This window comes from Ixodes scapularis, unplaced genomic scaffold, assembly GCF_016920785.2.
Source record: "Ixodes scapularis isolate PalLabHiFi unplaced genomic scaffold, ASM1692078v2 PGA_scaffold8__174_contigs__length_109621045, whole genome shotgun sequence".
NCBI lineage: Eukaryota > Metazoa > Arthropoda > Arachnida > Ixodida > Ixodidae > Ixodes > Ixodes scapularis.
Window position 1 is genome coordinate 67,419,648 of NW_024609883.1, and position 27,567 is coordinate 67,447,214.

General features: G+C 45.7%; 1 protein-coding gene across 1 annotated transcript; it reads right to left on the reverse strand.

Annotated features, from left to right (window-relative positions):
* Nucleotides 1-3: 3 nt before the first annotated feature.
* Nucleotides 4-13,483, reverse strand: LOC120839662 (juvenile hormone acid O-methyltransferase-like). The gene is made up of 3 exons (XM_040209983.1): nt 12,929-13,483; nt 4,312-4,468; nt 4-182 (listed from the first exon to the last, which is right to left on the reverse strand). The coding sequence occupies exons 1-3, from the start codon at nt 13,481-13,483 to the stop codon at nt 4-6; spliced, it is 891 nt and encodes a 296-aa protein (XP_040065917.1).
* Nucleotides 13,484-27,567: the final 14,084 nt, after the last annotated feature.

A 27,567-nucleotide genomic window follows, 5' to 3' on the forward strand; every position in this document is an offset into this window, starting at 1 on the left:
ATTTTAAGCTTGGTTGGAAATTTTGTTTGCATGAACTACGAAGACGTCCGAGAGGTACTGCGGATCCCCGGCTGGTTTCTCGGACAAAAACTTGAGCGCAACCTCCGCCACGTCTCTCTTGAGTATCGTCTTTGATTCCTCGGATAGCAATGGCATAATCGGATTTAGTGAAAGTTGGATTTCTGAAAGAAAGAGGAGTTAACATGTATTCCAAACTTGGCAAGGAAGAGCGATAAGTAAAGCGCAAGAAGACAGTTCGCGAAGGAAAGACGGACTTATTTGATGAAATTTCGATTTTTCGGCCCTAATCTGGACACCAGACGAAAATGCCGACGAGAAATTCAACGGCTGTGATTGGCCAGCGCCAAGATCAAATGTGCACCGGTCAATCACGGCCGCCGGATTTCTTGCCGACGTTTTCGCCAAGTGTCCAATTTAGGGCTCCTGGGCCCGTTTGCTCGAAGCGCTAACCGCTTGGATAACATAGAAAAAAGGTCTGTTGGGACGCCGTCTGCTTTTGTGTGCTATCAACAATCCGCTTTCTAGAGACGTTGCTATGCCGACAATTATCGCGTTCATTTAGGCTTAGGTGTGCCCAGAATCGAAACACTATCTAAAAAATGCGGCGATGTCATTGCCCATGCTTTGCGGTTTAGGTGAGGTAAGGCAAAGCGAAAACTTCCTGCACCATTCGTTGGTGACTGACGCGCCCGATATTGCAACCACAACGACATATTAATTCCAAAGCGAGCGGCGCTCACTCACTGGGGCACCGCCATATTTCTCCGCATCGCTACCGAGCCAGTCACGTAATCTCAAAATCCCTCTCCTAGGAACTGCGGCTAACTTTAGCCGCGGTTAATGCTTCGAGCAAACGGGCCGTTGTCGTCTAAAGGGCTGTCCAAACAGGGCACTTCTAGAACGCGTGAAGCGACATTTTTCCGCCCTATGAAGTGAAATTGTAAAAGGGTGTGCATAGTTGGACTAGTTGTCCGTATGAAGGAGGACACAGACACAGCGTTGACTTACCCTGCAACAGGGCCTGTACTTGGGCTATAGTTGTCAGTGTTCTCCTTCCACTGGTCCATCGTCGTTTTTGCGCTGTTTTAATGCATTTTCAACATGACCAACCAACTAGCCCAACTATCCAAAACCTGCCGCAGTTTCACTTGATAGGGCGGGAAAGTGTCGCTTGATGCGATCTGAATCATCCTGTTTTGGACACCCTTTTACTTGTGTCGGTGTAATGTGAAGACCAAAGAGAGACCTATGACGAGTGCAACTTCGTCTGCTTCTTGTGCAGAGTTTGCGGTGAGGTCAGCGCGCCGACTTCCGACTGTCTCTGATTGAAGGATAGTGGGTAGACATCAATGCCAGCTGCCTTGAGGTCCACCCACTATCCTCCCAATCGAGCCAATCAGAGCTCGACTTTCTGATGTCACCGCAACCCCTGCGCAAAAAGCAGACGAACTTGCGCTCCGCATAGAGTTACCTTTGATTGATGTCACATAACAATGTCACAACTCCCGTAATGTGACGTTTGGTGTTCTATAGTGCGCTCGCCGTTTACGAAATTTGTACTTGCTACTTTTGTGAGCTTGATAAATGTTTGGAGGGTTTTGGATTTTCACTCTACTTTCTTGATATTGATATCACATTGCTTGTTCCGTTATTTTGTGTTTCGTTACGCTTTAGTCCAACCTTCAGCTTGTGACAATGGGTCAACTTAAGAAAGTGTTTTGTACTAAAGTAGTCCTATAGCAACAACAGGTGCACAGCATCAGAGTCAGAGCGCGATGTTCTGCACCTAGAGATCCTTGAAGCTGTTCCATCTTTCAAATCGCCTCTTTAACGAGAGGTGTTCAGTCAGGAAAGGATGTATTTGGCAAAAATACACGCGTGCGACAAAGACGTTTGCATTAGCGTTGCATCGGTGTATATGCGAACCAAAAGAGTGCGTCGTCTTCAACACTATCTAGCTTGTAAATATTTACACGACGCGTTTTCCTTTCCTCGTTCGGGTTGTGTGGCGGGGAGATGCAGCTGTTTCGCTAACTCTTTAAACAGGCTGTGGGCGGCAATATCTACTGATTTGGCGGCACGCCGGGTTACTGTTGAGGTGAGATTACGCGCGTGCACAGCGATAGCAAATCTTGAAGCGTTCAATACACTCTAGTTGCCGGTTAGCGCTTGTCCTGTGTACTTCGTCTTTTTGTCCCGTCGTTTTTGCGCTATTTTTAATTTTTAATATGAATGTATTTTGGGGGTCTTCAACCAGAGCAGATAAATATATATTTTTTAATGTGATAGTATTATTAGGCTACCACTCCACATTTTTAGCTAGATTTGTCCTGGCTGCTTTTCAGGTTCCCCGCTCAATTTGGCGGAAAGTTTTCGTCACGTGACCTTTGCAGCCGTACAGTTTCCCCACTAAATTTAGCGAAACAATTGACGTCACGTGAGCAATGCATCAATTCAGTTTCCTCTCTAAATTTGGCGGGAAAATGGATGTCACAACAAATGACGTCACGGGACCTACAGACAAATTCAGGTTCCCCGCGAAATTTAGCGGAAAGCTTACGTCACGTAACCTGCGCACAAATTCAATTTCCTCCTAACCTGCCCGTGTGTGCAACAATAATTGCTATCCCATTAATAGATAATCACCACTGAGGTTTCCACTTTTTTTATTATTTCTCTCTACAACATTTTGTGTATCAAGCAGTAAGAGGACAGGGCTATCAAGCAGAAAGACGACGTGTCCTATGCATCAATTCAGTTTCCCCGCTAAATTTAGCGGAAAATTTACTTTACGTGACATATGCACCAATTCAACTTCCCCGTTAAATTTAGCGAAAAATTTATGTCTTGCGGCCTATGCACGACTTACGTTTCTCCGCTAAATTTAGCGGCAAATTGATGTCACGTGACCTATGCACCAATTCAGTTTTCCCGCTAAATTTGACGGGAAAATTGATGTCAGTGGCCTACACACTCGTAGAGGTTCCCGCTAAATTTATCGGAAAAACGATGTCACGTGACCTTTGCACAAATTCAGTTTTCCCGCTAAATTTAGCGGCAAATTGACGTCACATCAGCTATGCGCCAGTTTAGTTTCCCCGCTAAATTTAGCGGAAAAATGGACGTCGCCTGACCTATGCCCAATTCAGATTACCCGCTAAATTTAGCGAAACAATTGACGTCACGTGACCAATGCACCAATTCAGTTTCCCCTATAAATTTGGCGGGAAATTGATGTCACGTGACATGACGTCATGGGACCTACAGACAAATCCATGTTCCCGGCTAAATTTAGCGGAAAAGTTTCGTCATGTAACCTACGCGCAAATTCAGTTTCCTCCTAACCTGCCCGTGTGTGCGAGGATAAATGCTATCGCATTAATAGATAATCACCCCCGTGATATCCACTTTTTTATTATTTGACACTACCTCTCTACAACTTTGGTTGTGTATCAAGCAGAAAGAGGACAGGGCTCTTGTCTAATCCAGGACAGATCTCAACAGAGGCAATCGATCACGAAGTCTATCAGGGAAAAGTCTCCAGTAAGTTCAAAGAACAACCCGTTCTGCATTCCTTCGGGCCCTTTTAAGCGTCACACATCAAACAAAAAGCAAACCAATCAAGCAAATTTCGACCCTACACTTACGGCGGTGTATGTCGAGGAATGCTATTTTGCAAAGGGTCGCCTTATTCCAACGCCACAGATAGACACGACCCTCTTCGACTAAGTTCCATTCTACAAAGTTGGCACACGAAATGTATTTTAGAAGTCAATTCCCACAACGTTCCGCCCGTCCCTTGGGAAGTAGATTCAACCGTCGCGCCCCTACAGGCTAGGCTGAGATCTACACACACGTGGATAACAACATGAATTATTTATTTCTGCTTTTGACGCTGCCCCCGGCTGACGTAGCCGAACCTTTACAAAAATCATCAATGAGTTTCGATTGAGTTTCTAATGTATTCTTATAAAACACATTAGAAACCCAATTGAAACTCAGTGATAATTGTTGTAATGGAACGTTTGGCCGGAGCACCTGTTTAATCACTGAAGCTCCCATTGAAGACGAATCCCACTCGAACGCTGAAGGAGCAATAACGTCCAATTTGTACCCCACATTCGATGGAGAAAGATGACGTAAAGAACTCCGGTCACAGGCTTTGTTTCGGGTAAACAAAGAGCCCTTGGAAAATTAAAAGCATGCTGACGAATCGCCCCATATAGTTTGATCTCCTCCCCGAAAGGCGTGGATATGAAAAATGATGCCGCGATGGCAAAAAGCACTTACGGATGAATTCGTCTCTATCCATACTGCGTGCGTCTTGAGTTAGCACTTTGCACGTGCGCGGCTTGAGGTTGGCCTTCTGAAGAATGTCCAGCATGTAGGAGGTGAGGCCCGGCCCGTCTCTGATATCCTGGCTTTGTGGAATAAAACGCTCGACAACCTACATGTTAAGAAAGAGACATTAGATAGCTTCCCATTGGGCGACCCAAAGCTATTAGGGAGACCCAAAGCGTGGGGCCCCCTGCTCTAAAACTCTCTTTTACGAGCAATCTAGCCCAGTGTGTGGAAGCACGTGCAGTCTGCGCATAAAGGCAATTTTGGCAGGATTGAAGTCCCACGTGCTTGATCACACGAGTAGAGACACGTTAAGATACAAAAATTACCAACTATTTAAGCAGAACAGGTGATTCGTAACGCACCCTTTCGAATATGCAGCGAATTTATTCATGTTTTCTTGCACGCAAATTGTGGATTCAAGTTGGTGAAAAGCAACCAGGTTTAAAAATCATGGGCCATTTCACTCTGCGAAGGTAGATGACCAGCGAAGCTGTTTAGCAGACGACGCAGATGTGACAGAATTTCGACCAAAGGTACGAACACATTTATGCGCGATCTTCATCGGTGGTGTTTGCCGATCGCCGCCGCCGCTGACATTCTCGTTGTCGTCTCCGCCGTTGCTCTTCTTAGGCGCGTTGCTCAGGACTCTATGCGGCCTCCGTATTACGACGAGAGAAGTGTAATTGAAAATGCAGAACGGAAACTTGTCTTTCTGGTCTTTTATATACATTCACGTGGACGACTATCGCCGCCCCGAGGAGCCGGAGGAAACTAGACACGCGCGACGGGACCGCCACCCCGGGAGAGCGGAATGAAACTAGGCACGGAGCGCTTGGAATGACGACAAAGAGAAGGCGCTGCGAGTTTTTGTTGACGCCCATGAAAAATCCACGTAACCCTAGCCATATACAACTTCGCTGTAAATATGCGTCATTGTTTCCTTAAACATGGTTTGCATTGACGTTACATCAGCTGTCATTGCCTTGCTGCTTAGTGCGTATCTTTTCCAACATACACCTAGCACCACCAGTTTGTTTTATATCACCAAGAACATGTTGGAGTGACCACCAGCATGGTGCATTGGTGTCACGCATAGAGTTATTATAATGCACGCTAGAGGTTCAAGTGGCGCTAGTGTGCTGACGCAAATTGAAGCAGACAGCAACCAGTCGAAAATCGACTAGTTGCATTTCTATGGGGAAAGGTTGTGCATTTTCTCCCTGCGCTCGATCACAAGAGCAAATATCCCGAATAATTCGTACGTACCAGCTAGCTTGGAATATTTCTCAGTCTCGCAGACAAAATAATTGGTCAGTTACGGCGTTTTTCTTTCAAATTCATCAGACTAAAAACGGTGCTAAAACGGCTTCGTTCGTGTATTTGTGTGCACTGTCGGACACTGCTAGCACGAACAGGACGTCGGCGCTATTCAGCATGAGGGATATACGCGGCAAACGAACGAAGGACATCTGGAAATCAAGGGATACCGCAAGAACTACGCCGTAGCACGGGATCAGTAACTGCCCGTACGATCAAAATAAATAGAAGACCACGTAATATATTCCGATTTTAAGTAAGTAAGTACCGCTTTATTCTTTCTTCTCAGTGCGAAGTTCTACACTCAAAATATCACCCGCACGCTCGAAATCTTTGAGAACGAGTGCCCGATAAAAGCTGCCCGGAAAAGAAAACAGTACGAAGAGACACCTTTCACAGCCCACGTACTTTATTCTTTACGTTTTAGATGTTTTTATCAGCTCATCCACGAGGGCGTCCTTTTCATATAGTGACATGACTGGCATATTATCAATATATAAGCATCACCGAAATGCTGGGTAGCCTTGAACACACTCTGTATTCTTTTTCATTGTAATCTTCCTTTGAATCGTCGCTTGTTTTTACACACCTACTGCGGAACACACGTTTGGGACTGAAATGTAGTGAAGTTAAACATCGTTCACTGATGAAGAAAAATGCGCTAACTACAGCAATCACACTTTTACAATGTTAATCAAGGTGCATACTATGTGGTACGACCCAAATAACCAAAGTGTTCCGTGTTATTTTCCGGCGAACAGGAAAAATGCACGCGCTTTTTCCCATAGGAATGCAGAGGAGCACCGCAAAAGTACAGGGTGTCACTAAAGAAAATTTACACGGTCTTTTTTACCGCAAAAATAAACTAGGCATCGCCAAACGCTCATTCTCCGCCCAAAGGTAGAGCTAGAGGTCACAACCAGATGCCAAAGTTTCAGCCCGATCCGATTACTTAATCAAAAGTTATAACTGATTTTCTGAAAATTTCAATGGGAAAATGGAGCCCATTTTTACTCGTTTTCGGTGTCTGGTGCCATAGAGCCCCATGTGATCGAAAACTCCGTCGGCCACCATTTTCCCAATGAAATTTTGAGAAAATAATTTATAACTTTTGATTAAGTTATCGGATCGGGCTGAAACTTTGGCATCTGGTTGTGACCTCTAGCTCTACCTTTGGGCGGAGAATGAGCGTTTGGCGACGCCTAGTTTATTTCTGCGGTAAAAAAGACCGTGTAAATTTTCTTTTGTGACACCCTGTAGACTGGTTTCTGTCTGCTTCAATTTGCTCCACGAAAGTCGCATAGACACTAGCGCCAGTTGAGCCCCTAGCGTACATTTAAATAACTCTATGGTGTTGGACTGTAGAGATTGCATGCTGGGTTGTTGTTTTTCAGCATGAAAATGTTGTATACTACTCGTCAACTAGCAAATCGCTTCGGAGATTAAATGGTCCGGCGAATTCTTTAGCCAATTCTCATCTCAGGTGTTGGAGGTATCGTTAAAACAAAAGTGCGAAGCTCTTGATCACTTCTGTTGTTTGTTTTGGCAGTATGTTATTAGTCAGCTTCATCTACGCAGCCTTGGGCCCTTTACTCTCTGGACAGTCTTTCAAGTTTAAGTTTTCGATCCTTCCTCTATTCTTTAAAGTAACTTTTAACAGCTTACTCTGTCGCATTGCAGTACTATTTGAAGAGATATTCAGAAGGGGTCGTCGTTTATTATCTTCTCTTTTTTTTTGTGAAGCATGTGCAGTGTGCTTTCATTTTAATTTGAACATACTTTTTAAATCAAAAGGGGTGAAAGTTAGACCAGTGCCCTCTTGACCATGTATTTTGCAGGCTTGGCAAATCTAAGGTGAGGGAACAATTGGCTTGGTAAGTTGACTAATTAACTCAAATATCTTAATTTACTTTAATTATTGACCTTAGCGGTCATATTGCAATTGCAGTATTAATGGCATTTGCAACTAGAGGCCAGGCAAATTGAAATAACTTGCAAAAATGTAATATTTATTTTAATAATTTTTTCATAAATTTTAACTATTTTTTTTTTCTTTTTTTGGAGGGGGGCGATTTAAAATAGCCTCAAGAACAGTGCGCCGCAAGCCCTGCCCAGAATGACGCTTATAAGAATGACGTATGTGTGTCAATCATATCGTCACAATCTCGGCAGCGTGTGTCTAGTGGGTCCGCGGGCGACCCAAGTGACGGTTGACTGAAACGACTACGTCAGTCTTCTGAAGGCCATTGTGGGCGGTGCAGTGCTCGTGGCGCGCTCTACGCGCGGAATTATAAAATCGGGTTAGAAAATTCCAATTTCTCAATGATTAGACAGTTTTAGTGGACCGTACGCTATAGCTTTGCGTACGCAAGGAGATTGCGGGTCGTGAGTGCGCATGCGCAGAACGCAATAGAAGGGCTAGCGTATTGCGTACGCACGCAACACTGGGGATTTTCCGTTGCTGGCTAGCGGGCCTTGCGGGGACGCTCTCGAGAGATCTCGGACATAACGAGAGCGCCAGTTTCAAGATGGCGGTTGCCTCGACTGGCGCAGCAAAGGCGACGTGGTGTTTTCGAAGTTCTGTGTTACGCGAAATTCCGTGTTACGCGAAATTCCGTGGTGTTCAGCTCGGCGATTCTTTCTGGGACCTACCGTGGTCGAATCAGATCGCCCTGCAGCTCAAGGAGTGCACAGTGGAAATGCTCGCCACTCGCAGTGTGCGTCGACGCTGCGATCTGCTCAACGCTAAGCCTATTCCCACAGTTCATCGCCGACGGACGAACGACTCTAAAAGAAATCGTCGAAGTTCTCGCTATGCACTGGACATCAGGGTCATGAATTTCATTCCGCGATAGCATTGATAAAAGGTGCCGTTTCCACGGGACGACTGACGGAGGCTCCGTGATCGAATTTGGCTCCGCACTCGTGCTCGTAGCCTCTGTACCGCGCAGAAAAGCGCGCTTGACGAGGCAGCTGTGGCTTGGTTTATTCGGAAATAAAATGATTGGACACTTTTTCTTTTTCAATATTTCTTTCCAGGAGCATGGTTGCGCTATAAGCACGCGTAATTCTACGGCCCTAGCAAATTTAACCAAGATCATGCGCGGTGTTCACTCGAAAACGTAACGCACAACTAAATTCGGTCCGAGCAGGTCATTTTTAGCGTACGCTATACTATTGCGTATTGCGTACGTAAGATCCAGCAACGCTATACTAAAACTGTCTAATATCTTAAAAACAGTTTTATGTTTTCAACCTTTTTTCGTGGCTCTGGCCTCTAATAGTAATTGCCGTTAATACTGGGATTGCAACGTTCACTCTTAAAACCAATAATTAAAAAGTTAATTAACCTATTTTAGGTAATTAGCTTACTCACCACGATGTTTATCCCCTCACCTACTGTCCGGTGAGCATAATAAATATATGGTGGAAACAACACTCCTCTAACTTTCACCCCCTATGTTTTTTTTTTATCTTTACAAATTCAAAATTTGCAGAAGCCGTATTGTGAGTGTCATAACGTCTTATTCCTAATGTAGTCGCACTTGTCCCTTTTTATTTTAAAATGTGATAAAATCTAAATATCAGTAGACCTTTTTTTCAAAAGCATACCGGCTCTAGCAGACGACGGAGGTGACCTTGGAAGTGACAGAGCTTACGAGGCCGAGCAGGCGAGAACAGGCGAGCAATTCCGCAAGACTCTCTCTCTCTCTCTCAGTGTCACGTGGTAGGTGGAGATGTGGCAAGGCGAAATTTGCACGGCGCTCCCGGAATTTCTTTCTCGCTTCGCGCACGGTCTCTTGAGATTTTTTTTTTTTTTAATCTTTATTCAACTTCTTTGAAAATTATGTACTGATTTAAAGGGGCCCTGCAACATTTTTTTGTCTGGTTTTTAGTTCGCACCGATCCTGAGCGCACTAAACGTAGTAACTTAAAGAAACTTTTCTCAGATTTCGCTTTATCTTAAAAGTTATAGGCAAATTAGAATTACAAAAACAAGCAAAAAATAACCTCCTTCATGACGTTGTAGGTCCTGGCTTGAGTGGCCGTGAACTAGAGTAGGAGTAGTGAGCTCATCAAGCGCTCACGGCTGCCGCACTCCGTGTCGACGGCTCGAGAGGGCGCCACTAAAGCACGTGCTGGATAGGCTGTATGAAGCAGGCGGCCAGGGCGGCTCGCATTGCATTTGCTTCACGATTAAAAACTAATTCGGCATAACACTTCATTGGCCACAAACGACAGCGAACATGAAGTAAATATCAGTTCAGAACGGGAGCCACTTCGCGCTGCCATACCGCCAAATGGCAAAATCACCAGCCAAGCCTAAAGCCCCTTGATAAAAGCGTTTTTTACAAGTACCGCCAACCATTGTTGTGGAAGCGCGTGAGACACGTGCCACGAGCGGGTGCTCCGCCGCCATTCGCTTCCAAGGCCCGCTCATTTCAGTGCTGCGCCGCCATTTGCTTCCAAGGACCGCTCGAGACATGGGCCTCGTGCACTCGCGCATTTGACGCTACTTGCAAGACAAGCCCAAACACATCGAGGGGCTTTAGCCAAGCCCGCTCCGAAAGCCTTCGGAACGCTCGGAACCGGTCGGATCCTCGAGCCGGTATACGACCGCAGCGCCGCCGCGTACATCCGGGACCTTTCTAGGCTCGCCGTTCGTCTGCGTCTCATCTATGCGCCGTTTTTTTTCCGCCGCTTGGTGGTGGGTACGTCGACGGGTCATTTCTTGTTTCCGTACTTTATAAACTGCATTTGTTTCTTCTCTAATCTAAAATGCTGAACAGAAACTACTTTCATACATAATTGAAACGGTTCACGACACATATATTTTGTATCTCGACTACAAAAAATTAGCGGTTCTGACCAGTAGTAAGCGCAGGACCAAAGACGTCACATATTGCGCGCTTTCGGCACCGCGGGTTGCCCTCGTAGGTGGAGGAGCTTTCCGCGTCGTCCAGTTAAAATATGACGCACTGATATTTAGTTACTCTCTCCGTGCCCGCTGGCTTGCCCGAACCCCAAGAGACGTGGAAACCGCAAAAAAGGTAGACGCTTAAATATGATTGGGGCTTAATAAAGCTTGGACTTGGTTTTGGGCTAGTTGGTTGTACATTGATAAACGTGCTGCGCTGCACGTCTATCTATGATTGGTTCTGTAAAACTTCGCAGCGCAGCACGTCTATCTATGATTGGGGCCCCTTTAAGTAACTAAAACATTTGACCCAAATCTTATTGATATTCGAATGTTATGCTTGATAAGTTTAGTAAGGTACGTTGTTGGGCTAGTTGGTTCATCTTAGTAAAACATATAAAATAGCGCAACAGAAACAAGGACAAGAAGTAAACAGGACAGGCGCTACCGCCTGTCCTGTTTACTACCGCCTGTCCTGTTTAGAAACAAGGACAAGAAGTAAACAGGACAGGCGCTAGCGCCTGTCCTGTTTACTTCTTGTCCTTGTTTCTGTTGCGCTATTTTATATGTTTTACTAAGATGCTTGATAAGCTTTGCAGGGTGAATCGTCTCTTGTCCGTTGTGTTTTACTTGATGCCGTGGTAACTTGTTTTACAACGATAGCTGTTTTGGGCTTTTCCCAGCACTGGAAATGACGTCCGTCGTTGAGGTTGTAGTTGTTGATGTGTTAGTTCGTGTTGTAGTTGTTTATGTTGTTGTTGATGTCGTTGTTTGCGTTGTATGGCGTCCGTCATCGACGTTGCCGAATCCTTAAAAAAAATTGCCCGCCGCCTGCGGAAACCAAACTTGGGGCCACTGCGTGTGCAGCGGAATTTTCCGCGCTAAATTTAGCGGGAAAAATTTTCTGCTACATTTTGCGGGAAAATTTCCGGCTAGGGTTAGCCGCAGAACACGCTCCCCTAGAGCTCATGATTCCTTGACCGTTCGTTTTGGCGTTCGAAAAGAGAATCGAGCTACACCACAGCGTGAACAACAGGCTTTAAACTTAAGGTTTTTGTAGTACCCTACGCCCTCAACACGCGCTCTCTGGATAAAAAAAAAAGATTAAAAAAACATTCGATAACAAAATGACGCCGTAGCACAGAAGCTCGTGCCGGAAGTCGTGCAATTACGCGCTCCGGAACAAAAACGAAACAAAAGCGTTCGGAACAAAAGTTGTCAAATGTCTATTCTGTTTCGAACGCCTTTGTTTCCGCACTCCACGGTGCCCAACGACTTTGCGTGACGTGTCGCAGCTGTTGCTTCTTCCGTAAATTAACGCAGAACTTTTTTAGAGCGCAGCTCTTAGGGGCCCGTTCCCGGCTTGAGCGGCGTCGGCGTCGCCGTCGGCGTCGGCGTAACCAAGGTCATCCCAAGGTCATCTAAAGGTCACGTGACCCCACGTGACCCCCTGAAGGTCACGTGACCTTGGGGGTCACGTGGGGTCATCTTGGGATCACGTGACCCCCAAGGTCACGTGACCCCTCGAAGTCACGTGACCCCTCCCAAGGTCATCTCAAGGTCACGTGACCCCAAGATGACCCCACGTGATCCTTTGAAGGTCACGTGACCCCTCTGAGGTCACGTTACCCCCCGAGGTCACGTGGCCTCCTCCCCAAGGTCACGTGACCCCCGAGGTCACGTGACCCCCAAGGTCACGCGACCCCTCCCAAGGTCATCTCAAGGTCACGTGACCCCAAGGTGACCCCCAGGTCACGTGACCCCTCTGAGGTCACGTGACCCCCAAGGTCACGTGACCGCCTGAGGTCACGTGGGGGTCACCTTGGGGGTCACGTGACCTTGAGGTGATCCCCATGTGACACCCAAGGTCACGTGACCCCCAGGTCACGCCTCCCCGAGGTCACCTGACCCCCTCCCCGAAGTCACGTGACACCCCCCCCCCCCCGAGGTCACGTGACCCCCCCGGAGCATATTAAAGAATGAGGGGAGGAGGAGGAGAAGGAGGAGGGGTCTACCCTCCCCTCAGTACCCTTCCCTCCTCCTCCTCAAGAGCTGCGCTCCAATTCGGCGTTACAGGTATTTGTAAACGGCTTTCACTTTTTTATCAATTTTGTATGTGTTTCCGAAACAAATAGGCAATCTTAGGGGGAAAGCACTAGAAAAGGATCGTTGCGACGCAACTCGGATTAATATGGAAAACTCTAATGTGCACGTCAGAGGACACGCGTCACGCCGCTGTCGTCGCTTTTGTACCTAGGAGCGCTTACACCATTCTCGTTGTTACATAAAAGTTCGCAGCGTAAGAACTAAATGAGCAGACCAACTTACGTTCTTGTACTCTTTCCACCGGTCCATCTCCACAATTCTCCTCCAGATCCTGTAGAGACAGATGCGAGCCGGCACCACCAGTAAGCACTCGCCATCTTCGGTCATCAAGTCGGCCACGTTTCGGACAGCCGCCGCGAGGTCTTCCACCCAGTTCAAGGCAAAGAACGAGTAGACGCGCTCGAACTTGCCATACTTCTCTACGAGCCTCGAGGCGTCGCTTTCGATGTCGTGTAATTCGTACGCGATCTTCTGGTGCGAGAAGTTTTCCTTGGCGTACTTCACCATGGCTGGAGAGGCGTCGGTGGCCACAATCCTTCGGCAGGGCTCGCAGCGCGGTAGCAGTTCTTGCCGCGTGAAGTCGCCCGTCCCACAGCCCACGTCGAGGAACTGCTGGCTGGCGTCGTTGGCTGATGCGAAGGACAATTCCAGTAGGTCGAGAGCTTTGACGCTGAAAGTTCGCTGGAGTCGGTGCGCATTGATGTAGAACTCCGGAACAATGCTCGCTACGAGCGGTTGATTGTCGAGATTATTGGCGTCGGAAGAAGCACTGGCCATGTTGCTGTTCGAGTTTTCCCTGTTCAATGGAAACAATAGTTTGATTGCTGTTTTTGTATAAATGAGTGAGATTAGGGCACAATTCAAGTGGCGATGTGGGTGAGTTAGTGCATGTTTAAGCAATATATGAATAACAGCGCGTCAAAAACAACGAAGGCGGAAGAGAAGTGCGCAGAACGAGCGCTAACAAAATACGGATGGATATGCCTTTAAGGTTACGGCAATATCGCTACCTAAGGAAATTACGGGTACGTCATATTTTTATACCTAAAGGACGTTGAGAAAGATCATCGGAGCGGAAACACATTACCACTTCTCGCTTACGCAAGTTTATAAACCCGTGGGCTGTCTCGCTGTGTGCTAGAGTATGTATCAACGTTCACAATATAAAAATGAAAATTGTATTTATACAAGCCCACGATTTTGGTAAAAAATGTTTTAGAATATAAATTTAAAAAAGGCCAAACAAAAAAGTGATTGCCCATTTTTTACGCACAAAATTCAGTACTTTCAAAAGGACGTGAATTCTAGTTTTATAAGAACAATGCACTTTAGTTATCTTTAAATCCTCGTTGGCGCTGGGTCTTTTACTTGGGGACGTTTTCATGTATTTTATAAAACACGGTTCAAAAAATAATCCAATAAATCTAAAAATGATACGTTATCTAGAGTGCATAAGAACCAGTGACTAGGGCTTGAAGTTTTCAACTTTCTAGTTAGTCGCCTTCCCAGCATGCCATATTTGGCTGTATAATAAACCGGTGTTCTCGTGTAACGAGCTATTCTTTAAAACGTAATAAAAGATAAAATTTAAATTTCCAGAATCTACGCCGTTCAGAATCTTCGCCGTTTATTGTACTGAAATTAAGGTGGGAAAGGATCATGATGTTTTGAACAAATCAGGTACGTCAGGTTTATTTAATTTCAACCAATATATTTGATTTAAATCAAACTACATTATTTAAATCACTTCAAATAGAAAATAGTGACGTTTTCCATCGCTAAATGTGCTGTGTTTTTTTTTTTTGTATTTTTTTCGTGTTTTTTTTTTTTTAAAGGCTGCTTGGTATAAATCTTTGCTGCTTGATCATTATTTGCTTTAATTAGCAAATGATGCTATTGATGGGAAGCAGACACTGATATACAAAAGGCTTGTACAAAATATGTCCAGTTTTGTTTTGTGGAAAAGTGTTAATTCAAATCACCATAGCCAAATCGTCGCAATTTAAATTGCTGTTGAATGCACGATTTAAATAATTTTGATTTTTATTCTCCACCCTGACGAAAACCCACTTGCATTTTCTATCTAGGACAAGGACACTGCTGGGGAATTTGCTCGATTACGCATTCAGGTCTTTCGCAGATGTCTAAGATATGCATCGTGCTTTGTGGAAAAAAGAAATTAGATGTTTTAGTGTAGACAGCGTACGGTCGGTTCGGTGTGCCTTTTCAGGTATGGTGACACTAGATGAAAAATTCATCTAGTGCTGTATGACTGCTCGCCCGGCAGTACTAAAAAAAGACAGTACGCCGGTACGGTGCCCATCCAGATTGAATCAGACCGAGGTGAAGATTGAACCCAAGATCCCTGCGTTCTGCAGCCCGTGCTTTCACTAAGCCTGCTTTGAGCTGTGGGGAGCTAACACGCCCCGGCTACCGATGCCCCGTTACAAAACACGTCCAAGTAACCGCGGTTTCAGACTTCAGCCTACATTGGCCCCCGAAGATGTGCTGACCAGAACTTGGAAGAATCAGCGGAATTCGATAGAATCAATATTTTTTTCAACTTTACGCTTTCTTGGTGTAATAAAATAGGATGGTCATACTCACAACTTCAGTAGTTCTGGCTATATGTAGATTGTTAACGCGCAGGTTTCTCTGTTTAATCTGTCTCGTGTTCGAGCAAGCAGCCACTTGTGTGACTCGGATTACGCTTCATTAGACGAAAATATATCATTTATTTTTTTTTTTTTTTTTTTTTTTTACTGTTACTGCCCAAGGACGAAAGGCGCATCTGTATCCTGATGACAATGCTGGCACGTGGATCCTGGCGTTCACTTTTATTTTATTTTTTTACTTCAAACCTAGATATACCACTGTTTTTATTTATTTTTTTACGACATTAAAGTTGTTTTTTTAGTAAATTGTACCCGTTTCGCTCACAAAAGCTGGCTAGGCGTCGTTCAAGACAGGGTATCACAAAAGCCATACTGCGAATCTCCGGTTTGTTAAAGCTGTCTCTTTTTTAATGTTGAAATGAGTGATTGCGGAATAGGCTCCCCCCCCCCCCCCCCCCCCCCCCCCCCATTCCATTTCAATTCCATTCCTTCCAACTCCTCGGAATGGAGACGCTGGGCCCATTCCCACTCCTGGAATGGCTGAACTCCACCATTCAATTCCTCTAATTCCTAAACGTGAAAAAGGACCATTGAGAGCCACAATCTGTACTGAAAAAAGCAGCATAAAGCTGCTGACATCAAATGCGGCGATGACTGTAAAGGTATCTGAAAACTTCCTCAAAGCACGCAATCTGCTAAGCCAAAGGGTAGTCGCACAAAGCGCTTCGTGGCATTCAGTGTCACTGCAGACATCGATCGCGCGATAAAGCGTAGAAAGCTTGCGAGGCGCAACAGTCACTAAAACTTAAAACCACCGATTTTCTTCGCAAACGGGCCGTCCATTGCAGATACGTGGTTAGAGAGTTCTGTGTTTAATAAGGCCTTAAAAATGTCTAGTTCTTGCATGCCACAAGAAGCTATCTTACTCTCTGCTTCGAGTACTTGCGCAACAGCACCGCTAGTACGCTGCTACAAAGCCCCAAATCTCCAGATGCCCTGCGGCAAGAACAAAAAATCGCTGACAAAGTGCAATCGGTACACGGAGCCAGCAAAAGCAACTGTAGCGCCATATTGTAGAACCTGCCTTAGAACGTAAACTTTTACGTTTACTGTACCATTCTTACGATTTATCAACATATTCATTCCAATTCTTCATTTGTGTTCCACGAAAACAGAATAGAAGATCGTCTTGGTTAAAAGCATGGAGTCGACATTATTCTTGTTCGGTTCGGGTTGTGAATCAGTAAATTTACATTTTGTTCCGGTTCGGTTCTGGTTCAGTAATGCTTTTTTGAAATAACGGTTCGCTTACGTGTTTTGTCACGCGCAACCCAGTTCAAGCCGTTCTAAAAAAAAGAAAAAATCCACAGCTCCCAGTCGTTAAAAAGAAAAGAGGATATCAACAGTCAAATTAGAAATTTAGTGATTTATACAGCGTAAGGTCGGTCTGACAGGATGAGGCGACACTGGTTTACACTATAGGCAAAATTGCTCATTCACAGTGTAAACCAGTGTCGTCTCATCCTGGCAGACCAACCTTACGCTGTATAAATCCCTAAATGTCCAATTTGACTTTTTTGATATCAACACGACGTCATATGCATAAAAAAGGTAATCAGAAGCCTTGCTGCGGAAGCGAGGACAGCCAAACAAATATCTGCTTAATTTTGTTTTGTCATCTTAAATTTTTAACGCAAACACCGTTTTAAGGAAATTACGTGGCTATGCAGGTGCTTGGAGACTACCAAAGTACAGTACTCGCATGTGAAGTCAAAAGGAGAGTTTTAGGGGACCCTGTTTGCACACCCGATACGGTACGAATCAGTACGATGGACACTCAGCCATGAACGCAGAAGGCTCGCATATCCGCAGTTCGCACCGGAGGGACCATCGTACCTCATCAGATGTGCCAACAGGGTCCCCTAAAACTCTCTAGTGAGGCACGCACAGTGACATCGTGTCGATAGTATGCACCGTATACTCGCAAAATGCCCCCAAGAAATAAATTAGTCCTTGGTTGTATACACAGCAGCAGTTTAGTCTGCGACAGTATGAGGACATTGGTACCAACTGTAGATGAGGGATTTAGCCAGTGAAGTACGACTGCTAGCCTGGGGTCTTTAGGGGCTTACGCAGTACTGATACACGACCGCACGCCGGTACGATGCTCATCCAGATCGAACCGGCAAACTCCCCACGATGCACGCCCGAACGACTTGCTCGAACGACTAAGTTGAAGAGAAAGACAGAAAAGGCCAATCGTAAGGCGATTCAAACAAAACAAAAAAGGTAAAAGATACCACGTGCGACTTCCCGTTTTTAGAAAACGCACGAAAAAAAGTTTAAGCAGCGTCCAGCACACTGGGCGACTGGCGACCGACGCCGCAGTGTCGCGCTCCTCGCGGCTTTACCTCTTGGCGCCTTCAGATTTCGCCACAGCAAAACAAGCGCGCCGACGGCCGTCAGCTTTTGTTTTTATTTTGATGTTTATGTTCGCTTTCTTCTTGATAAATATTGCTTAGCAGCAAGAAAAGAAAATGCACACAGACAGACAAAAATTGCTCTTTAGTCCGATATATTCCGTTTCACTACGATAGACGGCTACGACCTACACGAGCCAATCCGCATAGTTCATAGCTCGCTCGTGACTTCGCGCTCCCCGCGTCGCTTCGCCCAACCGGGAACACACGCGACACCCCCCGAGCTATGAATTGGCTCCGGTAACCGGTAGCTTTTTTTTTTTTTTTCTTTTTTTTTGGGGGGGGGGGGGGTTTATAGTAAGGTGAAACTAAGTATTGAAGTCTCCTCGCCGACGCAAATTCCTGCTGCACCCATGAAATATTGGTTTCATTATTATTGAGCTGTCTCCATGCCGTTGCTACCGTTGGTTTAGTCAAAACAAAGCCGCTGACGCCACCTTCGCGAATAGGCTTCGCAAATTGGCTTCGCGCCGCAACCCGCGAGAAGGTGCGGCTCTCATTTTTTTTCACGCCAAACCGTTTCCCATGAACCGGTAACCGCCACATGAAATTACGGTTCCGTTTCGTTTCGGCTTCAATAGAAAGGTTTAGGGAACCGTTTTTGCACATCCGATACGGTACGACGGGCCCTCCGGTACGAACTGCGCATGCGCCATTCCTCTGCGATAGCGCATGCGCAGTTCGTACCGGAGGCCCTATCCTACCGTATCGGATGTGCGAAAATGGTTCCCTAAAACTCCCTAATATCAAATTCTAAATTTGATATTAGGGTCTCCTTCGCACTTACGGAAGAATTAAGGAACGTTTTTACTGGCCGGACATGTACCGAAATGTAAAGAGGTATGTCTCTTTATGTGACCTTTGTCAACGTCGAAAGAAACAAACCACCAGGCCATCAGGGCTCCTTCAACCACTGCACCCTCCGATCGGCCCGTTTGATCGTCTCGAAATTGACTTCCTCGGATATTTTTTTAAACTTTACGCTTTCTTGGTGTAATAAATTAGGATGGTCATACTCACAACTTCAGTAGTTCTGGCTAAATGTAGATTGTTAACGCGCAGGTTTCTCTGTTTAATCTGTCTCGTGTTCGTGCAAGCAGCCACTTGTGTGACTCGGACTACGCTTCAATGAACGAAGGTATACGATTTCTTTTCTTTTTTCTTTTTTTTTTAGTGTTACTGCACAAGGACGAAAGGTGCATCTGTATCCTGGTGACAACGCAGCCACGTGCATCCTGGCGTTCACTTTTTTTTTTTTTTACTTCAAACTTAGGTAATCCAGATTTTTATTTTTACCCAATTACAGTTGTGTTTTTAGTAAATTGTACGCGTTGCGCTCACGAAAGCTGGCTTGGCGTCGTTCAAAACAGGGTGTCACAAAAGCCATACTACGAATCTCCGGTTTGTTAAAGCTGTCTCTTTTTTAAAAGTTGAAATGAATGATTGCGGAATGGGCTCCCTCTATTCCATTTCAATTCCATTCCTTCCAACTCCTCGGAATGAAGACACTGGGCCCATTCCCACTCCTGGAATTGTTGAACTCCACCATTCCATTCCCCTAATTCCTAAACGTGAAAAAGGACCATTGACAGCCACATTCTGTACTGAAAAAAGCAGCGTAAAGCTGCTGACATCAAATGCGGCGATGACTGTAAAAGTATCTGAAAACTTTCTCAAAGCATTCAATTTGCTAACCCAAAGGGTGGTCGCACAAAGCGCTTCGTGGCATTCAGTGTCACTGCAGACATCGATCGCGCGATAAAGCGTAGAAAGCTTGCGAGGCGCAACAGTCACTAAAACTTAGAACAACCGATTTTCTTCGCAAACGGGCCGTCCATCGCAGATACGTGGTTAGAGTGTTCTGTGCTTGATAAGGCCTTAAAAATGTCTAGTTCTTGCATGCCACAAGAAGCTATCTTACTCTCTGCTTCGAGTACTTGCGCAACAGCACCACTGGTACGCTGCTACAAGCCCCAAATATCCATATGACCTGCGGCAAGAACAAAAAATTGCTGACAAAGTGCAATCGGTACATGGCGCCAGCACAAGCAACTGCAGCACCATATTGTAGAACCTGCCTTAGAACGTAAACTTTTACGTTTACTGTACCATTCTTACGATTTCTCAACATATTCATTCCAATTCTTTATTAGTGTTCCACGTAAACAGAATAGGAGATCGTCTTGGTTAAAAGCATGGAATCGAACCGGTCATTATTCCTGTTCGGTTCGGGTCGTGATTCAGTAAATTTACATTTTGTTCCGGTTCGGTTCTGGTTCAGTAATGCTTCTTGAAATAACGGTTCGCTTACCTGTTTCGTCACGCGCAAACCAGTTCACGCCGTTCTAAACAAAATCCACAGCTCCCAGTCGTTAAAGAGAAAAGAGGATATAATCAGTGAAATTGGACATTTAGTGATTTATACAGCGTAAGGTCGGTCTACCAGGATGAGGCGGCACTGTTTTACACTGTAGGCAAAATTGCTCATCTACAGTGTAAACCAGTGTCGCCTCATCCTGGCAGACCAACCTTACGCTGTATAAATCACGAAATGTCCAATTTGACTTGTTTGATATCAACACGGCGTCATATGCATAAAAAAGGTAATCAGAAGCCGTGCTGCGGAAGCGAGGACAGCCAAACAAATATCTGCTTAATTCTGTTTTGTCATCTTAAATTTTTAACGCAAACACAGTTTTATGAAAATTACGTGGTTATGAAGGTTCTTTAAAACTACCAAAGCACAATACTCGCATGTGAAGTCAAAAGAGAGTTTTAGGGCACCCTGTTTGCACACCCGATACCGTATACGATGGACCCTCAGCCATGAACGCAGAAGGCTCGCACATGCGCAGTTTGTACCGGAGGGCCCATCGTACAAGCATCAGATGTGCCAACAGTGTCCCCTAAAACTCTTACACTGACACCGTGACAATAGTATGCACTGTATACTCGCAACATGCCCCCAAGAAACAAATTAGTCGTTAGTTGTTTACACAGCAGCAGTTTAGTCTGCCACAGTATGAGGACATTGGTACCGACTGTAGATGGGGAATCTAGCCAGTGAGGAACGACTGCTAGCCTGGGGTCTTTACGGGCTCACGCAGTACTGATACACGACAGCACGCCGGTACGATGCTTTTCCAGATCGAAACGGCAAACTACCCACGATGCACGCCCGAACGACTTGCTCGAACGACTAAGTTGAAAAGAAAAACAGAGAAGGCCAATCGTAAGACGATTCAAAGAAAACAAAAAAGGTAAAAGATACCACGTACGACTTCCCGTTTTTAGAAAACGCACAAAAGAAAAAGTTTAAGCAGCGTTCAGGACACTGGGCGACTGGCAACCGACTCCGCAGTGTCGCGCTCCTCGCGGCTTTACCTCTTGGCGCCTCCAGATTTCGCCACAGCGGAACAAACGCGCCGACGGCCGTCAACTTTTGTTGTTATTTTGATGTTTATGTTCGCTTTCTTCTTGAGAAATATCGCTTAGCAGCAAGAAAATAAAATACACACAAAGAGACAAGAATAGCTCTTTATTCAGATATATTCCGTTTCACTACGATAGACGCTATATACGACCTACACGAGCCAATCCGCATAGTTCATAGCTCGCTCGTGACTTCGCGCTCCCCGCGTCGCTTCGCCCAACCGGAAGGACACGTGACACCCTCCGAGCTATGATTTGGCTCCGGTTGCTTGCAGCGTCCTTCGTGGTCCATGGTAAGGTAAAACAAAGGATTGAAGTGTACGCCTCCTCGCCGACGGAAATTCGTGCAGCACACGTGAAATATTTGTTTTATTATTATTGAGCTGTCTCCATGTTGTCGCTGCCGTTTGTTTAGTCGAAACTGAGCCGCTGACGCCACCGTCACGAATTGGCTTCCCGCCGCCACCCGCAAGATGGCGCGGCTCTCATTTTATTACGCCAAACCGTTTCCCATGAACCGGTAACCACCACATGAAATTACAGTTCCGTTTCCTTTCGGGTTGAATAGAAAGGTTTAGGGAACCGTTTTTGTGCATCCGATACGGTACGACGGGCCCTCCGCTACGAACTGCGCATGCGCCATTCCTCTGCGATAGCGCATGCGCAGTTCGTACCGGAGGCCCTATCCTACCGTATCGGATGCGCAAAAATAGTTCCCTAAAACTCCCTAATATCAAATTTTAAATTTCGGTTGCAGTTTTTTTTTTTTCCCCGGTTCAGCTGAAAATAACGGTTTTGCTATGGTTTTCGGTTCGGGTTCGGTTCCACACTCTGGTTGAAAGCTACAGTCTGATCGCGCATGATTACAACATCCGCTTTGTCACGCCTCACGGCGCCATGAAGGACACCTTGCCTGTCTACAACTATTCAGAATGGTTGCTTCACTGAGGGCGCGCCAATCTCGTCTTCAAAGGATGATAAGCCAGTGAGACAATCAAGCCGTCAGTCACCTCCAACGCAATGATGCTGTTTCAAGAGCCACTTACCATGGGCTAGCGGATTGCGCCATGAGCCCTTATTCTTTAGATGATAGCCGACACAGCTCGCATAAGAACCGAGCCCATTCTATTCCCACTTCATTGCCACGAAATGCATCTAATTCCATTGCTATTCCATTCCGGGGTCGCGAAAATGCGGAAGGATTCCAGAATCATTCTAATTCCGGAGTGGCAACTCCACAACACTGGGATGGCCTATGGGCGCGGTCAGGAAAAAGTTATACCACATTTCATGCATGACCTTGAAGGTAAAGCTCGCTGCCAATTTTTTTACTAATCAAGATTATCTACTCAAAGCTGCTAGTTTCTTATCTCCAATACACAAGGCAGCTTAAAGGTACCTTTAGCTTAAGTCTCTTAGCTGAAGGTACCTGTAGTAAACGGCGTTCTGAATCACACGATAAATAAACGGAGCACTTTGAGTTGATGTCGATTGCATTCCAGCTAAACCCCGAGAGGAGTACGTGATAAACAATTATTCCTCAAAATCGGTTTGAGGTGTAGTTTTTGATTATTGTGTGAAATATCACATTTAAAACCTAAATAATATTTGTATTTGCGTTTGCGGCACTTTCTTTGTCTTCTCTAAGTCTGAGGCGCACCTAAATGAGTCTTGCGCTCAAACGTCCAACCCGTCTGGCCACACTGGCTCAAAGCATCGGCTTTTACCAGTTTCCGTTGCGAGATAGGCGGCCTTTTTTTTGTTTAGCAGCTCCATTTTTCCGTAAAATACTCACTAAAGTAGCTAAATAGTGCCCGGTAGAAACGAACCACCTCAGAGTCTCACGGTTAAGCCAGTCATGCCATCCAAAGCGATGGACGACGACGAGCTGCCGGAGCTCGCCAATGTTATCTTCCCACAGGCGAAAAAGGGTCCAGGTTTCGGATTCTGACCAGACAGCTCGAACCCCTTTCTTCCTGGTGCCGCTAGTGCTGGCGCCACTAGTGCTTGCACCAGAGTTCAGTTGACCGGAGGACTCCGGAACCATATTGGATGAAAGGTCCTGGGCGGGAGAGTCGGACGACTCGTCTACAACCTTGGAAAAGAGTTCTCAGCAGTGGTCCATCGCATTCGGGTTCGTAGCAGACATTGTTTTGCACGTGCCGCCGCTGCTACCTGCTAGCTGGAGTATGCGTTCCTCGTTAATGTATTACTCTATAACATTTGTGTTCACAATCATTTCATAATTTGCTACTTTTATACATTCAATTTGTTATAATGCATTAAACGAGATAAATTGATATATCCGTGATTTTTATTTTAAGTTCGTGGGTCCGAGGCTACTCCCTGTAGCTGTAAAAGGAGCTTGGCGAGCTCCGTTTAAAAACACAGGACCTCTTTTAGCGAAAGGGACCTTTATGCGCCGTGTGATTACGATCTCCAGCTTCTTTTACTGCAGGTACCTTTACGCTGCCCTGTCAATCGGGTATTATTTCTATTGTGCTGCATGCTTTCGCCAGATCGTTTTAGTTATCTAAACAAAAAAAATCTAGGTCATACCGGTACCGACAACCAAATGGAAACTTCCATCTGGGTTTTAGTGTTGCCTCTAGTTTTCCATAAGAGTCAAACGAGTCATTACAGTCGGGACTGCTCGTTAGCCCGGCACGTGGCTGAGAGTATCACTGAAATGAACAAGTTTGTTTTGTATATTTTTTTAGGCAATTCGAAACAGGTGCAGAGGGCGGGTGCGTGACTTTCATTTCTGCTCGAGGCCTGCTCATGCGTGGCTCCCGCCGCTTTGTCCTCACATCTGCCCACTTTTGACATTAAAGAAAATTAATTAAGGATTTTTTAGTTATGCCCGTGCAACTTTGCAGGTTAGAATCTTCGTGGACGTCGCAGCGAGAGACCAAAATTTATAATCTCCAGCTTTTTTTTTTCTTTTTTTTTCAGCGACTAACAGGATACGCTGGCTTTAAAGGGGCACTGACACCCCAAAGGTCGTATTATTTTTTATTGTCTAAAACGATGCAAGTTGTAGTCATATACACGCAAAAAAAACCGCATCGCGAAAAAAAATTTCCCCGAGCGCGCGCGCGCCTTTTTATTTTTGGCGTTTATATTTCCCGCGCTAACCTCCTTGCTTCTTTTGATCGGTGACGTCAAAAATCTGGAAATTTAGAAGCTTCGTAGGCGACATTTCTATAACATTTAATAACAGCAATCGTAAAACATGTTTTTTAACGCAATTGCGAACGCACTACGGCCCCTCTTTTTGAAATACCAAAAATCCGATTTCGGTGTGATGTCGCTTCCTGGATTTGTATCCCCCCTCGGAAAACTTGGCGGCGCTAACGGCCAGACGGGGACAGTACGGCTCTGGACGGGGAAGAAACCGGTTTTTTCCCGCGCCGGCTTCTATCCCGCCTGCTCACCTCCTCCTCGCCTCGGGTTGCTGTGGCAACGGCGGAGGTCCCAAAGAAAGTCGAGTCGCAGGAGACCGCAAAATTTGACTCACTGCACTGGCGCAGATCACGCGGGAACTTCAAATTCGGCATTTGGAAATTGTTTTTTTAATTAAGAAATACTGAATTCCCAAGTTTCGAAATCTGAGGGCAATGTCCCGGCATCGTTTTCAATCGTTTCGGATAATAAAAAAAAGTATGATTTTGATGTGTCAGTGCCCCTTTAAAGTAATACCCTTCAAGAGGCCATGATGGCAATTTGAAAATGTTTTAAAAGGAGGTATATTCGGACGCATTTAGGGTCCTAGCATGCCACTCAATTATTTTAGATCTCTGTGACTCTTATTTCTGTGCCTGCAAATAAATTTTCTAAACTAAAACAAATATTCGAACGTGACGTTGAGAAGCACTGACGTTGACTGTAGGATTGAGTGGACGCTCAGCGGGAAATCGAGCAGTGTATTTCAGTGTTGCGGAGTTGCCACTGCGGAATCGGAATCATACCCGGAATCATTCCCGGAATCATTCCGTATTTTCGCGACCCCGGAAAGGAAAGGCAACGGAATGGCGGCACCGTTAGGTGGAATAGAATGGGAATGGAATTATATGCCTTTTGCTCGAAATGGAGTTGGAATGGAATGGGCTCGGTTCTTATGGGAGCTGTGTCGATTATCCTCTAGGGCCTACGGGCTCATGGCACAATTCGTTAGCGCATGGTAAGTGGCTCTTGAAACAGCATCATTGCACTGGAGATGTCTGACGGGTGACGGCTTGATTGACTCACTAGCTTACGCTCCTTCGAGAATGAAAATGGCGCACCCTCAGTGAAGCAACCAAAACTGAATAGTTGCAGACAGACAGTGTTTCGTTCCTGGCGCCGCGAGACGCGACTGTTGTAGTCATGCGCGATTAACATGTAGCTTTTAACCAGGGTGCCGAAACGAACCCGAACCGGAGACCAGAGGAAAACCGTTATTTTAACTGAACAGGAACAAAGTTCTAGCCCAAATCAAAAATTTGATACTGAATTCGAACCGGAACGGCATCGTAATTTCATGTGGCGGTGACCGGTTCATTGGAAACGGTTTGGCGCAATAAAAAGTGAGCCGCGCCTTCTTGCGGGTAGCGGCGCCAGGCCCATTAAATATTCGCGATGGTGTCGCCAGTGGTTCAGTTTTGATTAAACTGATCAAACAAACAGCAGAGACGACATGGAGACACCTCAAAAATAATGAAACAAAGAGGTACATTTCACGTCACGAATTAGGGTCGGAGAGGAGGCGTACACTTCTCTATTTTTTCCCTTACCATGGACCGGAAAGGACGCTACGAGCAGATTTAGAACTAACGCGTTACAAGTAACGACGTTGCTGGTAACGCGTTAGTTTTTTTTTTCTTTTTACTAATGTACTAACGTACTCGTTAAAAACCCAAATGACTAACAGGTAAAGTAATGTCGTTATTGTTTTAGGTATCACCTATCAAATCACGTTGCCCGTTACTAGTTACTTTTGCTTAAAACTGGCCGCATGATTGTTTGAAAACAGAATCATTTTATTCTGTACACTACGTAAAAATGGCCAAGAAATTCCAACAAAACTATTTGTAAAAGGCGTCCTTACGAACTCCGTGGGAAGACTCTGAAGGGTGTTCATCTGCCCTTCATATATTTACTTATATGGGCCTTCGATCTCCATCGGCAGTTCGTGATGGTGTCCTCGGTCTCGAGCTCTCTGTCTCAAGCCCCCGGTTCTTCTTCTTCTCCTTGTTGCTGGCCCTACATTACTCCCTCCTCCGGGAAGGCCAAGGCGCAGTTTGCCGATGCACATGTCGGCAAATTGATGACTTGGCCGGAAGTCGTGAAGGATGTCGGAATGATGATTTCAATAATGTCTGGGGCGAAAGCTGCACACTCTCAATGTACGCGGGTTTCGGTCGATCAACAGACACCATGTCGTGTCTGTTTCCTAGGTCTAAAAGGAAAGCCTTGGGGCCCCGTTGAATGACGAAAAACGGTCCGTCATAAGGGGCCTGCAGAGGTGTCCGCACTGCGTCTCTGCGAACAAAAACGTGTGTACACGTTTCTAAGTCTTTGCTCATGAAAACTTTCCTGTTAAGCGGTTGTCGCGTAGGTGGTGGGCGCAAAGCTTTCATCGTCGTCTTGATACATAGTTCTGCATGTCTGGCACCGCATCTTCTTCTAGAGTATGGAAAAACTCGCCTGGCAGCCTTAGGGTCGTACCATAAACGTGTTCAGTCGGTGTGGAAAAGAGGTCTGCTTTGTAGACCGAACGAAGACCCATTAGAACAAGTGGGAGTGCTTCTGACCAGTTTGTTGGATTTTTGCAGGCCTTTAGCGATGCCTTCAGTTGCCGATGAAATCGTTCCACTAGACCGTTTGAGGCCGGGCGATAGGACGTGGTGCAGATTCGCGTTGCTCCTAAAATCCGTAGGAGTTGTGCAAAAAGGCGGGACTCAAACTGTAGGCCTCTGTCAGTTGTGATTTTGTCTGGTACGCCGAAGGGTGAGACCCATGTTGTCATGAAAGTTTGGGTGACCTCTTCAGCTGTGATATTGGTTAGCGGTGTTGCTTCTCGCCAGCGTATAAATCCATCAACGCACGTGAGAACGTACGTAAATCCATTAGAAGGTGGTAATGGTCCAACAAGGTCGATATGAACTTCGGAAAATATGGTATCTGGGGAGCTTGAACCTGGTGACTGGCGCAACGGTATGGCGATTAATCTTTTCCTTTTGGCACTGCAGACAAGTACGTGTCCATGTGCGAACATCGACATTGATTTTGGGCCAGACGAATCGTGATGTGACTAGGCGTTGTGTGGCCCGAATGCCAGGATGTGCGAGTG